The 17,304-nt window shown below is 40.1% G+C and overlaps 2 protein-coding genes across 2 annotated transcripts; both read left to right on the top strand.

Moving 5' to 3' along the window:
• Nucleotides 1-8,353: 8,353 nt before the first annotated feature.
• On the top strand, nt 8,354-9,316 carry LOC149373743 (uncharacterized). Its single transcript, XM_089595791.1, has one exon. It carries the CDS (start codon nt 8,354-8,356, stop codon nt 9,314-9,316), a length of 963 nt encoding a protein of 320 aa, XP_089451917.1.
• An 87-nt stretch (nt 9,317-9,403) lies between these two features.
• On the top strand, nt 9,404-11,578 carry LOC149373742 (uncharacterized). Its single transcript, XM_089595790.1, has 2 exons — nt 9,404-10,235; nt 10,341-11,578. The coding sequence occupies exons 1-2, from the start codon at nt 9,404-9,406 to the stop codon at nt 11,576-11,578; spliced, it is 2,070 nt and encodes a 689-aa protein (XP_089451916.1).
• Nucleotides 11,579-17,304: the final 5,726 nt, after the last annotated feature.

Below are 17,304 nucleotides of genomic sequence, written 5' to 3'. Positions count from 1 at the left end.
CTGTATTTTAATTGATCAGCTAACATACAAATATACTAACTGCTTCTTTAATTTTTCTAATAGCTCGGAAGTAGTTATTTAAAAAAAAGGTCATTTTCATATCACATAATAAAGTTTATTCTTGCTGTAAGACTATATAGCTTGTTTAATGTATTATTTAAAAGTCACTGCAATGTGTGACATTAATCTAGTTTAAAAATGCGTTGCTTTGCAGTAACATAACTGCTTGTATTATTTTATTTTATTTTTTTATTTTTGATGCATATTAAGTTCCTTGAGATCGATTATCTTATAACATTGATATTATGCTATGTAGTAATATTTATGTTACATTCTAGCGACTATTCTTGTAAAAAGACAAAACTAGCTTACTCTATATTATGTATCGTTATATAAATATATGGTAAGCTTGAATGAATATAAATTATAACTGAAAGTGCTGACCTATACATGACTGACATACAGTGCTCTTTGAGTCTTTTAAGCTTTTGCAATAGCATGCAAGTTGTTGTTCTTTAGATTTAGTTTTCTTGTATGTCCTGTATTGAACACTGTCAATGCTGTAAGATAACATAGCTTACATCATTAAATAATTAATTGCTTCGATTTGGTATATTATTTAACTGTTATTAATATGTTTAACATTGTGTTAACTTTATAAGTTATTTTATTACACTAATTACTGTTAATTTTTATGCAAATTTATAATCTTCCGACAAGGCAAGGGTGGATATAACGGAGGATGATGAGGCTATCGCCTCTCCCCCCTCCCTTAGTTCCAATCCATGAAAAATTTTTTGGAACATTAATAAGTATTCTATTTTCTGAACTTAGAAGCTTCAAAACTTTATGACACAAAATAAAATAATTTTAATTATAAAAATTATTTTGTACAATAAAAATAAAAATGTTTTTTAGCTTATTTGCAAATAGAAAATAGTTTTTTTATTTAATTTTAACCAATTTTTCCGTATAACGTTTTTAAATTATTTACATTTTTGACTTCAAACTAAGCTTAAACCGCTAACTCTAAGCAATAGTTCCTTTTTTTGGAGTAAATGTTGATGATTTCTTGTAGATTAAATTTAATATCTTGATGTACTTATGTGTAGTAACCTTAAGCCAATTAGTCTATCGTGCGTCATTGTCGTTCTGCACCACGTCTTAATTTTTCTAAGCGCAGAAAATGATCCTTCTGCATTTGTTATTGATATGGGCATTGAAGCCAAAATTTTTAGAAGCACATAAATACATGGATATATACCTGGGTCATAATTTTGGAGAAGTTCGATAACGCTACAAGAAATTTTTGTTTGCCGTTCCTATTTCTGTTACCACAAAGTAAGCTTAGCCAAAAGCATTTTTTCAACCATAACTTTAGGTTTAAAAAAAAAAAAGCATACTTCTTAGCTAGTAGCTTTACAGCTTCACAATGCTGAGAAAAAAGATTTAATTAAATCCGGAAACAAGATACATGAATTATGTACATTTATAGCATCCAGGAAAATCTCACTTTCAAATCCTTGTAAACATTTTTAAGAATTGGAATATATATAGATCGTCTATAATATTCTTCTGTATTTTTAGCTGGGTAATTTTTTCTGTGCATCTGATTTTTTACCATACAAGGCAGTTTTAGATCTTTAACCAATTCTTAAGCAATACTTAATATCCCTTTATACAGCAATTTAAAATTATCCACACAATTTTGAAGCGTATCCCGAAGAAATGTCTAAGTATTACGAAGTAAAGATTGAGCAGAGTTCAAATCTATATTCTTAGTTTGAAAGTATTTGCTTTACGGCAATGTCAAAACTAAAACATTAAAAATACAAATAATTGATACCAAGGTTTCACACTGATATACAGATGTGCACAGAGTTTTTGCTTCCGATGATGTTTTAGTATTACTCCAATTTGAAATATTTTTCAGAGCAGAAATAATTTTTGGGAGAGATGATGAAAACTGTAAGACTCCGTCATGTTGCTCAACCCATCGCATTTCACACAATCCAGATAGCAGTTATCCTGAATTTTCTTTTAAAATGATTATTTTTTTAGCTGATTCTGTAAAAAAAGATATAGTAGATTTTATTATATGAACAGCATTTCTAACAGCCTGTACTTTTGAAGACTGCGAAAGAGATAAATTTAAAATATGATTGTAACAAAGTGTATGAACTGCATTAATAGCTTGTTTTTGAATTATTGCTACAGCTTCTCGAATTTTTGACATCATTATACACTACATGTGTCGGTAGATATGCTGACACAATACTTCAAATCCAAATTAAATTTTTTTAAGGCATCCAATACGATCTTTGCGATTTTACATCCTGTAAGTTTAGGTTTTCGAGAAATATTTTTTTCGCAAGATTTATTTGACACAGCATCGTACGCATCTATGAATCGAATAAACGACTATTTTATTGTAAAATCAATGACGTATCTTAGTATGTAGGTTAATTGTGATGTATTACATAAGTCTGTTATTTCATACAAAATAGAACTGTATATTATTGCTACCTGAACCTCTTTGATAATAATTGATTGAATTGCTTCTCCACAACATTGGATTAACTTATTTTACGTGGTCTTACTCAAAAAAGTTACTCAAGAAGATGATTGTTCAAGATGATTTTCAAGTCATTCATCGCCACCTCTTATACCATATCGAATTGCCTTCATTTGTAGTACTATCAACATTTAAATCACCATCGTCTCAAAGATATCGTAAAGGTATATTTTGCTGACCGCATAGTATAATTGTGTTAATTATGGGAATCAAACAGGAACGATTTTCAGTCACTTGACATAACCTCTCCGCGTCTATTCTGTTAACTACAGACAGATACTAATTTTCACTGACAGCAATTGAATCTTTAGCTGCTTGCACAGCGTTTTTGTGCTGGATACTATTTTCATGAGTTGTTAAGATTCCGTCCTTACCTAAGAGCCTGTAGTTTTATTTTCAGTTTTACTAGCCCATTCAAAAAAAAATTATGCTCATTCTTTTCTCTTATTCTCGCATTGATAAAAAAAAGGCAGTATTTACAAAAGAATCCCCTTTCAAAATCAGAAGAAACTAGCCAACTAAATGAATCTAAATGTTTTTGAGTAACATAATTTTTCTCTATTTTATCTTGCTTATTATGACTTGAATAAGGGAAAGAGTAATTTTTGAAAGGGATCCATGGATTTATAATTTTTTTTTTTTCGTCAATCATCAATTTTATTCAATATACTTGCCAATATCCAAAGAAGGTGAATATTCTTCTAAAGTAGTACCTGGAATACCTGGTGCCACGGATCTTTGTGATTCAGATTGTTCAGGTTGAAGATTTATTTGTTCAGATCTCCATGTGTCAATGATTGTATCAATTGAAGTTGACATATCGTCTGATGATTCGACGAGTGATGAATTTTGGAATGTTCCTAAAGATAATTTAAGCTTTTTTAATATTGAAAAATATGAATCAATATATCTTTCATTTTTGCGTTAAGCATTCATTCTTGATTTATATTTCTAAAATTGAATTTGTAGGTTAACAGTCATTGTACATGATCTTGTTAAAAAAGTTTTATTCAGAGACACTTATTTGTAAATTTAGAGTATTAAGTATTCAAAGAATTAATGAGATAGAGATCTATTTTACTATTAAAATCGAAAATTTTTATACCATTATCAAGTAAGTAAAACGGCTCTACTATATCAATGCAACTTATGCAGTTTTATACAACAAGGAAAAAAGAGTTCAGATTAAGCAAGTAATTATTTTCTGTTTATACAGTATTTAATAATTTTTGTAAAACCACTTCTTCCCCAGATATTAGGTATTTTTTACTTAAAACTTGAGCAGCACAGAATGTTTTGACAATACAGCAGAAGACTTAGTGAGAAAACAGAAGTAAGGTTGGTAATACTTCTCAGCTTAATAAGTTTACTTGCTTACCAACAGTGAGTGCACTATCGGTTAAAGTAGTTACAGCACCAAGAGTATTTCAAATTCAAATTTACATGAAAGTTAAACTAAATCTTCTTAATTAAAATAAATGAAGTTAATAAATAACTTTAAGAATCTAAGTCACTCCTGCTTAGCAATCAGGCCTACAAAGTAAAACATATATAGGCTGAGATCTTAATAGTGAGCTTTAATTTTAGTAGCTCATTTTCATGATAATTTTATGTAGTTAAAGTGTCCTTTAGGATCTCTAATTAAGTGATAAGTGTAAGCTTTGGTTTTATTTAAAGGTTTTTAGTTGATCTATTTTTTAAAATAATTAGCTTAACTTAGTTTTCTCACGTTTGTACATTTACAGAAAGAAGTTTCCAATCACAGTGATACATTTCTATTAGCTTGTTATATGGGCTACAATACTTTAGATTATTTTATAAATTATTGGGCACTGAGTTAATCAGATTTGACTTTAGTTTAAACATTTTCGCTTTTATTATTATCTGTATACATTCACATGAAATCGGATAGTTTTCTCACTGATGCATGTAAAATATTACTTTTGCATTTTAAGATTAAATGTGTATTAGATTTTGGGTTTTTAAAATTTGTACGTACATTTTACATAGGTCAGTTTTAAGTTTTATTGTATTTCATATTAATATCATATTTTGGGTTTTTAAATTTGTCAGTTAGCGCCCCCCCCCTTGACCAAGGTCTGGATCCACCCTTGTCTTAAGAACGGGGAGCTAAAATAATTTTATTATAATAGTGAAACCCTGCTTATTAGGGGATATAGATTTAACTACAAGGTAACTGAGGTGATTTATGATACTTTGTTGACAATATTATAAGGCAGAAACTGCCCGTAATGGTTGAAATTTCTTTTTGTGCAAGTTTGACACTGATTGTGAGGCAAAATTTTCTTATTACTGTTACAAGAAACTTAACCTTCTTCCTACGTTCACTGCTATTTTGTAGGTGAGCCTCGTGTCAGCTGAGCTCAAAGCATTTCTTACTCTAAAAAAAAAAATCTTGTAAGTCGTCATACTAGCAGCTGTAAAGGAGGTTTGGGAGAAAAGTTTGAAATGCAAAATCATGCCAAAAAAATATATTATATTTGAGCATATGAGAAGTGCACATAAATTTTTCTCAGATTTTATATCACGAGAAATTTTTGAGAAAGAAATTTTAAATCTTGAGAGTTCTACATGGTCTCTTATGAAAGAGTAGGGTTAGGTTTGCCTTTAAATTGAAATTAAGGTATATTATAAATGTGTTGGAATAAAAAAAAAACGATTTTATAGATACCTTGGTACAAAAATAAGATCCTCGACAAACAAAATTAAGCCTTGCCAGGCATTTTCCAAAAATACAATCAGTAACAGTCAGACAGTTTCAAATTTGTTAAGTTTAAAAGGAGGTGCGCGGTAAAGGGAGCCCAGCTGCGCAGGCATGGGGGACTCCTTGTTCCTTGCCTCTCTAAATGGTACTCCCAAACTTCTGAAATGTCGTGTTTAAAAAAAGATTTCAATACAAATTAAATTTTTTCATGTAAAGTAAGCAGTTCTTGGTTTTACTCAACACTTAAACGTGCAAGTTGTACGCATGACTTTGTAATGAAATTTAACTATTGTGCAAGATTTGTCTTGCACGCCCATGCCCTTCCCTCCCCCTCTTTCTGCTCGAAGAAGAGGGATCTGCTGGTCGCTTGGTCTCTGCCAGCGCGAGCGAACTGATCTTTCGAGTGGAACAAAACCGTGTGTGCACGCCTCGATCTCCTGCTTCGCTGGGGACTCTCGAACCGGACCTCCACGTCGATTTGCCTACTCTAAAGTATCTGCTACGGCTGATCTGCCGATCTTGTATTTACTCGACGTCCTAATAAAAAATAATTTAAACATTGGTCCTTCGAGCCGGATAGCGTGACTGGGACAGACAACCGCCAGAACCTCATCGAGCCCAGGACAGCCAGAACCACTATGCTACGCGAAGCAATGTAAGTAGGACGATGTGAGATGCGATCATGTGAAAATACATTCTCTACGTCCGAGAACGTATCGAGACATTGGGCCTCTGTTGCAAGTGATGCAATCGTGCAGAGCCGCGCCACGTGGTAGAGCGATTTGAGGTTATGATAGCCTTAACAAGATGTGACAGGCGAGAGTCGCTCCACCGCGACCGCCATGCAGTCCGCGTCCTGGACCTTGCGTGCGACCGCGATTACTCAGTCAGTGAGGCTGTTGAGAGGTTTTGGGTTGCAGATTGCAGGCTGCTTCATGTTTAAACCACGGGACTTATTAGTTCACGTCATCCCGCGGCTGGTCAGGTCAACAAATTCATTTGCGATTCCTCACGCCCTTTTTCTCAATATTCTACGTAGACTCATTTGGCACGCACGATTGCACCACAAGTAACAAGGCGCCGTTTGGGAGACAGGCGTCGAGCTCAGCGCGTGACTAATTTACAGAGATAACGAAGGCTGGCCCTCGTTGCTAGAAACGCAGCAAGCCCTGCTAGAGGTTCTCGTGGAATTCACTCAATCCGCCAAGAGCGTCGAAGTATGGAGCATGGGTCTCGTCGACGCCAGGTTCGAGCTACTCGCTGATTATTGGAATGACTTCCAAGCCAATCATAAGGATCTGATTCAGGGCGCACCTGTGGACAAAGTTGCCTCCTTGAGAGCCCTGTACGAGTCCGCAGAGGGATACTACCTCGACGCTAAGGCGTGCCTGTATGACGCTAGAAGTCGGCTGTTCCCGGCCATGCCAGGAGGTGGTGGCCAGTTACCACTCCCTGGACCGCTCCCTGGACCGCACTCGGGCCCTCGCCTGCCGAGCATCAATATCCAGCTCTTTTCTGGCCGTCGCGAGGATTGGCAGTCTTTTCGCGACCTGTTCCAGGCGCTCATTCACCAGGGTGCTCGGCTCACCGACGTTGAGAGGCTTTACTACCTAAAGGCAAACGTGCAGGGTGAGGCAAAAGCAGTTCTGGACACCTTGCAGCTCGTTGGCTCCAATTATTCCACGCCATGGAGTCTTCTTGTCTCGTGGTTTGAGCATCGCCGCCTCCTTGTGCAGGACCACGTCATGGCACTCCGAACGCTCAAGCCTCTGCGCGAGGAGTCCACTGCTGGTCTGCAGGGCTTTCTCGATGCCTTAGAAAAGCACCGTGATCAACTGCGAGCGCTCAATCAGCCGGTGGAAGATTGGGATGTGTGGATGGTCTCTTTTGAATCGACCGCCATGGACCCCTCAACTCGGAGAGCCTGGAAAGACGAGCTCGAGAAGTTGGAGGCAGCCAGCTCTGCACAAGGGGAAGCGGCCTCCTTCGCCACTTAATCCAGCTTTCTGTGGAGGCGTGGCCGCTCACTGACTTTATTGGAAGCCTCGCGCCCTCCCTGATCGACGAACGATCCTGTACGCTCGACCGGCAGTCGCCCTCCCGCGCTGATGCGACTCAGCCGCAATCACCGATCTTTAGCCACCCACACAGTCAACGATGACTGTCCTGCTTGCCACGTGCCGCACTACGTAGGTCACTGCAGCCGTTTCCTGGAACTGGACGCGCTTGGGCGAAAGGGTTTCGTCGCTCAGCACAAGCTGTGCTTTAACTGCCTGAAGCTGGGCCACATGGCAGCTGTCTGCCCTTCCCAAGGCGTATGCCAATATTGCAAGGCGCGGCATCACAGCCTCATCCATGATGGCGGTCGCAAGCGCAGGGCCGCGCCCGACCCAGCACCAGCTGAGGCAAAGCAGTGTCTCTTCACCTTGGACTCCAAGGACGGGATCGACGCGGCAGCTGCTTCACCGTTGTGACTAGCCGTCTTGCCCACGCTCAAGGTTCAGCTCATGGGCCCCGGGGGGCGGACAGTCACAGCAAGAGCACTTGTCGACGCTTGTTCGGAGATTTCAATCACGTCCACTGCCCTTGCTCGAAAGCTTGGCGCCAGTCCCGAGCCAGCCGTCACGAGCATCTCTGGCGTCGGAGGCGCTGTCTTTATGCGCTCCCCAACGATTGCATGTTTGCAGCTCCAAACCCGGAACTCAACCCGGATGTTGTGGCTGACTGCGCACTGCTTGCCCCAAATGGGACTCCGCACCCCCTCTGGACCGTTACAACCAGCCGTCATCGAACTCTGGAATGATTTACCAGATCTTTCAGACCCGACCTTTGGAATACCGGGCGGCGTCGATATCCTACTTGGAGCCGACGTGTACCCCCATCTACTACGGCCAGGGCAGTTATTCCGTGGAGATATCGTCAGACAGCTCACCGTTGTCGGCTGAATGCTCGCTGGTCACGCACCGGGCCAAGTGACCTCGTCCTCATCGGCTGCTTGCATGACGACATAGGACACCTCAGCTCCGCCTTGGCACGAGCAGCTAATCGCACTGATGCAACGGTTTTGGGAATTGGAGGACGTGCCACGGGTAATTCGTCAATCTCCTGATGACATCGAGTGCGAGGTCATCTTTGCCGATCATCATCGGGCTGCCGACGGGCGCTATGTCGTCCGCCTCCTGCTCAAGCACGACGGAATTGAGCGACTAGGAGAGAGCTTAACCGGCGCTAGAGTATCCCTTCGTTCGCTACAGCGCAGCTTGTGGGGTGCCCCGGAGATGGCCATCGAATATGCACGCTTTATGGACGAGTATCTTAGGTGCGGGCACATGCGGTTACTGACCAACGTGGAGCTGCGCGAGTCGTCGGACCTCATGCATTATATCCCGCACCATGGAATCTGGCAAAATGGCGACCACCGAAAGAAACTGCGCGTCGTATTCAACGCATCGCGACCGACATCCACTGGCTATAGCCTCAACGATATCCTGCACGCTGGACCGAAGCTCCAAGCCTGCTTGCCAACTGTCTTGCTCCGCTGGAGAAGGCATCTGATTGCTTTCTGTGCAGACATCCAGATAATGTTTCGGCAGATCTGGATCAACAAGCGTGACGTGGACCTCCAGCGTATCCTGTGGAGCATTGATGACTCTAGCCTGCCGAAGCACTATCAGTTGCTCACTGTGACCTACGGTGAAGCTAGTGCTCCCTATCTCTCTCTACGGACGATTTCCCAGCTATGCGAGGATGAAGGCCATGCTTGGCCTGAGGCCGTGCCTGTCGTCAAACAAGATCGATACGTCAATGATATTCTCTCTGGCGCTGATGACGTTGAGACGGCTCGACTTCGCCGCGACCAGCTGATGGGCTTGTTGCAAGCTGGGGGCTTCTTTCTGAGAAAGTGGGTGGCCAACGATCCGGAGCTGTTGCGTCATCTCTCTCCAGATGCCCAACTAAGGCCGACCTGGCGACAGCTCAGCGCAGACGGTCTTGTCAGCGAACTCGGCGTCAGCTGAAACCCGACCAAGCGCGCGATGCTTGCCGCTCTAGCACGACTCTTCTATCCCTGTGGATGGATCGCACCCGTTGTCTTAACTGCCAAAATGATCATCCAGGATCTCTGGCGAGTGCGACTCGAATGGGATGAGCCTGCGCCTGCGGCCATGGCCCAACGCTGGAGCGGATTCCTGACTCAACTGCACAATGTCCCCAGCATTGCCATTCCTCGCTGGATCAGCTGCAGTCCCGCCACTAGTTTGCAACTCCACGCATTTGCAGATACGAGCCAGCGCGAGATGGCTTCTGTCGTGTACTCGCGCTCTGAGAACCCAGCCGATGGTGTCTGCGTGAGGATTTTGATGTCCAGGACCAAGTTGATCCCCATCAAAAGCTTGCAGCCAGACGCCACAAGTCCAACACGTATAACGATCCCTCGATTGCAGCTACGAGCGGCACTGCTTGCAGCGAGGCTGCTACGCATGGTTGCCAAGGAATATGCTGTGAGCGTTGAGCACTGTCACGCCTGGAGCGACTCCCAGATCGTGCTTCACTGGCTCCGATCATCGGAGCCGACAAACAACTCATTGATCGACAATTACGTGGCTCACATCCAGGAGCTTCTGCCCTCCCACGTATGGAGATATGTTCTGACGGACTCTAATCCAGCGGATGTGGCGTCCCGGGGCACGGATCTGCTCACGCTTCAGCAAATGCGTGCTTGGTGGAAAGGCCCTTCTTGGCTGGCAGGCCCTCTTGACTTGTGGCCAGCCGAAAACGCAAAGTTGCCTAGCTCCTGCAACCCAGTCACTGACGGCGCCCTCCAATCTTGTTGTGCTGTTCAATGCACTACGCCAAATCTGCTCGAGAAGCTCTCAGACCTTGGCCGTCTCCTACGCTTCCTCGCTCGACTGCGTCGCTGGATCCGTCATCGGCTACGTCGAGATCCCGCTCCCTCGCCTTTCACCCTTCTGACGACGATTTAGCTGCGCGATGCCTACCTCGCCTGCGTCCACCTCAGCTAGCGACAATTCTTCGTGATAGAGAATGCGAGCTTGCAAAAGGGCGGCCGTGTCCCTGCGAAAAATCCACTGCTGTCTCTAGACCCGATCTTCTCCGATGACGTCCTTCGAGTTGGTGGTCGTCTCCAACATTCTGCGCTCACCTTCGATGAGCAGCATTCGCCAATCCTCGACAGCCGATGCAGCCTCGCTCGGCTCATTATCCAGTGGGCTCATGCTCGTGCTCTTCACGGAGAAGTCAGAGTCACCAGCGCCTATGTGGCTCGCAAGGCCTGGATTGTTGGCGGGCGGCGGCGAATCAAAAGCATTCTCCAGGGATGCGTGGTCTGCGCCCGACTGCAGGCGCGGCCTGCCACTCAACACATGGCACCTCTACCGGCCGCACGGGTTACTCCTGCTCGAGCTTTCTCTCGCACTGGAGTTGACTACGCTGGCCCATTCAACATTTTGTCTGCTAAGGGCCGAGGCATCCGCACAAGCAAGGACTACGTCTCAATCTTCGTCTGCATGACTACCAAGGCGTCACACCTCGAGCCTGTTGGTGATCTCTCCACCGAGTCATTCATTGGAGCGCTCACAAGATTCTGCGCCGGGCACGGTCGGCCCTTAGAGATCTGGAGTGATAACGCCACCTGCTTCCGCGCCTCAGACCGTGAAATGCGCGAGGCGCTCCAGGATGCCGAAATAAAGTGGGAGCGTGTTGCTGGCTCACTGGCTGAACAAGGCGTCACGTGGTACTTCATTCCTCCACGGGCGCCCCACTTCGGCGGACTATGGGAGGCCGGTGTCAAAGCAATGAAACATCATCTCCGTCGTGCCCTTGGACCGCGCAACCTCACCTACGAGGAGTTTTTCACCGTTTTGGCCAACATCGAGGCGGTCCTCAATAGCCGCCCTCTCACTTCATTCATCGGAGGCTTAGATGATCTGGACATCCTCACCCCTGGACACTTCCTAGTCGGTGGCCCGCTGAATTCTGTGCTTCAGGCCAGTACCCCGCCCGAGAAGCTCGATCGCCTAAGTCACTGGAAGCTGGTCCGGGGAATCCGAGACCAGTTCTGGAGCCGCTGGAGCCGCGAGTACTTGAACACGCTCCAACAACAACCCAAGTGGAAGGTTCCACGTCGTAATTTCCAGGTTGATGACGTCGTCGCCGTGGTGGACGCCACGCTCCTCCAGTCTAGTGGCACGGCGCCGCTCGGTCGCATCATCTCAGTTCATCCCAGACCCGACGGGCTCGTTCGCGCCGCCACCATCTAGACAGTCACTGGTGAATACACCCGTCCCATCAGCAAGCTCTCTCTACTGCCCGTCCGATCGCCTAGTGCCGGCGACGCCGCCTCCAAAGACCCTGTGGCCGAATCTGACCCAGGTACGGCGGGCGGAGACTGAGATCGTTCATGGAACGAGGCGGGCGGGTTGTGCAAGATTTATCTTGCGCGCCCATGCCCTCCCCTCCCCCTCTTTCTGCTCAAAGAAGAGGGAGCTGCTGGTCGCTTGGTCTCTGCCGGTGCAAGCGAACTGATCTTTCGAGTGGAACAAAACCATGTGTGGACGCCTTGACCTCCTGCTTCGCTGGGGACTCTCGAACTGGACCTCCACGTCGATCTGCCAACTTTAAAGTATTTGTTACGGCTGATCTGCCGATCTTGTATTTACTCGATGTCCTAATAAAGAATAATTTAAAAAACTATTTTTTCTTATGTCTGCATTTCCAAATATGTGACAATCAAAATCAAACATTATTATTGTAAAATTAAAATGCTTACTTAGTGTAACAATTTATTAGCCATTTATTTTGTTACATTAATTGATCTTTTTTAAGCATAATCGAGCATTGTCTTCGCATTTATTGTTAAATCGTTGTAACGTTATACTGTCACTTTTAAAAAATTGTGTTACTTCAGATCGTAAATATATACACTTTCTGAAGATATAGTTCACACCAGCTAATTTTATTCTATAGATTTCATGGTAATGTAAACAAGGCCACTATTAATACATCTTTATAAGCGTCTGTACGTATATACCGTCTAAAATTGTAAGGATTATATATTGTGCATATAAATCCTTTGAATAAAACTTTTAATTCGACTCTAACCTGGATTTAAACTCATTTCCCACTTTGAATGCTGTTTTAAGGATGACCAGTTTCCTAAGTTACAAAGACTTTCTTTTATTTATAGAAAAAGATTCGTAAGTTGACAATGCAGCAACGATTATTGTACAAGGTTCAATCCAGCTTACCTTGTATCACTACTTCTTATATTCCATAAACTTAAGTGAATATAAAGAATCTCTTTAACTCGATACCTTACATATTGCTTTGAATTTTAAGATTTAACTGTTTTTGCTAAATTTTGGTTCTAAATAAATCTTCAAAATTTCCATGATTCTTGAAGAGCGTACAAGTTGTAATTTACATGGAACAGAACTTTTGTATGTCATTATTAAAAATTATTATTACTGTTAAGCCAAAAATATATGTTAGTGCATCATCATTGTCTTTTTATTCAGTCGCTTTAAACAGGCTTCAAAACACGTAAACCTGTATTAATCATAGCACTTGTTTTGATTTATCTTAAACTATTATTTTTCAAACATATCATTTTTCTTACGATTGATAAGCTTTAATTTTTATTAGTCAATAGTTACAACTGGCTTGTTTATTATTAAGGATTTTGCTATAAGGTTTTTCAAGATTGATTACGATGTTTGGTAAAGTTACTATCATGTACGTACGATCCCAAATAGTTCTAAAAATATTTTATCTAATGTAAGCCCTCACGTCAACTATTTTAATTACACTTAAAAAAACCACAATTCTCATTCAAATTCATCTGCCATACTTTGATGTGACACAAGCCAGCAAATCCTAAACATGGCTTACAAAAGGCATAAGACTAGCTGTTCAAAATCAAACTCAGTAAGATAGTGGACTGTATATTTCTTTTTATATCGCACGCCGGATTTGGGGGAGCGTGAAAAAGGATGTAATTAAAGGACACTGTAATAATGCACAACTGAGTAATTACGTGTCAATTTAAATTGTGAATCGTTTTCGTTACAATAATCTTACATAAAACGATACACGTGAGAATTATAAACACGAGCGCAAAGCGACTTACCGAAAAGGGCGTTTGAGGCTGACTGACGATAACCGCAGCAGCAGCAAGCTGCTGAACAAAAATAAGTATAAACAGAGTCTATTGGTGTATTAATAGACGCGCGCACGCTTATGATTGGCCCTTATAGGTAAGAGAATATCCTAAAGCGCGAGATTTAAAATCTCATAAACTAAATCTTCTATTTACATTAGTATAATTTCACTGATGTTGCACACTAACATTTTTTAGGACTACGATTTGCCACGCACCAAAAAAGATTGTGGCTGTAATATTTGATGGCTTATATGATTTTATATGTTATTAACTATTCACTTTGATATTCTTCTCAAACTTTTTATGACATTAATTTGCCCTTACTTTATATTTTTATTTTTTTACTGTAACGTATTACAGTCACTCATTTCAAATTATTAACCTTACAATTTTAAATTAAATGTCTTTTTAAATGATTTGTTAAATCTGGCGTATACAATTCTACAAATTTTTGTATAACATTAACACGGCTGATTATAACATATATTAATAACAGTTTGTATGCATATACCTGAAAAAATTGTATGATTTCAGTTTTGTTTATATTTAGCCCTCAAAAGAAAAGGTCTAATTCAACATTTATCTTAAATTCAATAGCTGCCTAAATAAAAATGGTGTTGATAAAATAATTAGCTAACTTAAAAAATACCATGCGTTTTTTTAATTTTGAATATAGTGATTTTGTAACTGATATTATAGGAACGATTATTATTGAAAATAAAATTCATATAACTACATAACATGGGACTTAAAGAGGTAAACTTAAGTTGATATGGATAGTTACGTAATTTAGCGACTCTTAAATAATTCTCTGAATTTGAAAAATCAATCGCTTGTGCTGAATTTTTGTTATTTAATGATTTTTTAATTGTTATTGCTTTTTTAATAGCTCATAAAAAGTCATGATTAAGAATCACCTATATTTATGTTGTGTATTAAAAAATGTTATTGCTGTACGATTATATAGCTAATTTAATGTATCATTCAGAAATTACTGTAATATGTTGATCTCTACTAGCTTAAAAATGCGTTTCTTAACATTAACTTCACTCCTTGTGTTATTTTATCTTATACTCTTGTGTTTCATGCACATTAAATTACTCACAGTCGATAATCTAAAGATATTATTAGTGAATAGTCCGAACAGGCTTATTTAATATCATAGATTTTCCTATAAGGTCAACAAAACTAATTTTGACATTTTGTAAAAATCGTTAATATACACATACAATGCGGAATAGTTTACGTAACGTTTTGTGGAAATTCGAGTCATACGCCAACTTTTCTTATCACTCTCACACGATGTTTAACTGTCTATTAAATCTTGCTACCATATTCTAGATTTATATTTGATTAACAAAGCTTTTAAGTCATTCTGCATCATTTAATCATAATCATATATTGATGTAAATAAGGCAAGTGAAAAAATCGTTATTTCTTAAAAATAAGATACCTTTTACAACGTAAGATTTTATTGACTTTTAATTATTTTACATTTGTTAAACTGGTTAGTAATACGAGCTGCTTTAATAAGATTGATAATTATAAAACTTTTTTCAAGTGTGGTTAAAACGGGCTATCATAGATTTATAGATTTAAAAATATACGGTGAACAAGGCTGGTAATGACATGTTGTTTTCAGCATTACCCGAAATTTAGTCGTCGTGTCGCTATGAATGCTGTTTTTAAATTGATAGGCTAACAGGCAAATAAACTTTATTATTCTAATCATTCTATATACTAATATTAAAGTTATATTGTAGAAACTGTTATTGAAAAAAAAATTAAACCAGCTCACTACGTATAATGGGTTGTTATAATAATATGAAGTAAACTTCAACGAATATAAATAATTACTTAAAGTGGCGACCTATGCATAACTATGTGTTTTTAAAAATTTATATTAAGCAAAAGAAAAATGAAATAATTATGAAAACCAATTGACGCAAAAGTTTAACTGGAAACAGCTGCACTGAGGTGTGGTATTAAATATGAGGATATATGGATTAGCATTATAATACGCAATGTTAAGAACTAGAATAACTTTGAGTTAAGACATATAGACCAAGCGAGAATAATAGCAAACGCTAAATTTACTACATATAGCTAGAAACCACCTGTACACACCCACGCTTCATCATTAGCTAACAACAATATCCCATAAAACTAGGAAAGCAACCTTATCAACTTTCAAAGAGCTATCCGATTTCCAGTATCCATTTTCGCAGGCTTATCATTTACTGTACAACCTTTTTGTATTGTATTAATAGTTTCATAAACATACTGCAATAGTCTAATTTATAAGCTAGTTAAGTTCTTTCACTTTTTCACATGTAAAGGAAAATGGGAAGGTCAGCCCTCTCCTGACTCAGAGATGTTGAGTGAGAGAGAGTCTGTACTTTTACCTCCAACTCAAGCAACGGAATTTCTGATTTTCTAGGGTACCACAAGACGACTTCCTCTCTAACGACTAGCAACAAAAAACATGTTGACTAAAATTCTACTCAAATTCCGCATTATTCTTGCAACATTATAAACATTTAAAACTACCAGTAAACCTAATTATGTTAACTCGCGACAGGGCAAGAACTATTAATTTCATTATTATCCTAACAACAGTTATTCTTATTATCATTACTATTAGAGTTATTATTATTATTATTATTATTATTATTATTCTTACTGCTATTATCATTATTATAACTATTATTATTATTGGTTTTATAATTATTATTACTACTGCTACCACTAATATTATAATTATAAGTAATTATGGCCACGGCCACTGTTACTGCTGTTAAAGTATTAGTGTTAATTGATATATCGTAACATACCAATCGTTTATTCACCTAAACATTAATTAAATTGTTAAACGATTTTCACCGCTTTTTTTGCAACGAGTTTAGTTAAGTAAGCGAACAGTGTTAAGCATTAGAGAATATTAACAATATTCTATCTTAATGTTAATATTAAGTTACAGTGAAATTCTTTAAAATTTGGATGTAAAAAAAAAGGAAGAGCGAGAGTCAGTGAATCACCTCCCTTTCTCTTAACGCATGTATAAGAGCAAGCCGGATATGGAAAGTGCCAATTTCTGAGTGGCTGAACTGGAGCAGTTCTAGCCAATTAGATTTTCGGCTACTGTATTTTCTTTAAGATTTTCTCCCGGCAAGTTTTCCTGCGCCGTTCTTAAACCAGTGCATCACTGAGGTCCACTACGACTTATAAAAAGATCCATAGGCTCCAAAATTTCAGACTCTCTTAAATTTCACCCCTTAAATGGTAGACTGAGTAGTAAGAGTGCGCCTCTGCTATCTTCAAGTTTACCATGAGGTGAGGACACAGTTTTTGTTTTACCCTCGAACGGTCGACTGGGAAGCTGGAGTCCGCCTCTGCTACTTGGTCTTCCACGAACATGGTTTTAATTTCAGATACGAACACCTCACGCTGGTTTTCTACGTGCATAAGTTTTTTGTTTCAAATCGAATTAAGTGTTCAAAGTTTATCACATTTTGAATTTCTTCTTCCCCTTTTTCTTTCCAGCACGAGCATAAACTCTAACGCGCACACCATGACGCGCCATGGTATTGGTACCCACGGATCACCAGGAAATACTTAGTTTTAATTCCTTTAACGTGCACACCATCACTCGCCATGGTATTGGTACCCGTGGATCACCAGGAAATACTAAGTTTTGTTTTTCTTTTACGCGCACACCATAACTCGCTACAGTAGTGGTACCATCAGAGCAACAAGAACTAATCAGATTAAAGTGCATACCAGTACTCGTGACGGTATTGGTACACTCTAGTCAGGTCGCAAGTC

Source organism: Copidosoma floridanum, unplaced genomic scaffold, assembly GCF_036245765.1.
Source record: "Copidosoma floridanum isolate Cflo_tuat_1 unplaced genomic scaffold, Cflo_Japanese_pri ptg000028l, whole genome shotgun sequence".
NCBI lineage: Eukaryota > Metazoa > Arthropoda > Insecta > Hymenoptera > Encyrtidae > Copidosoma > Copidosoma floridanum.
This window is presented reverse-complemented; position numbering and strand designations above follow the sequence as displayed.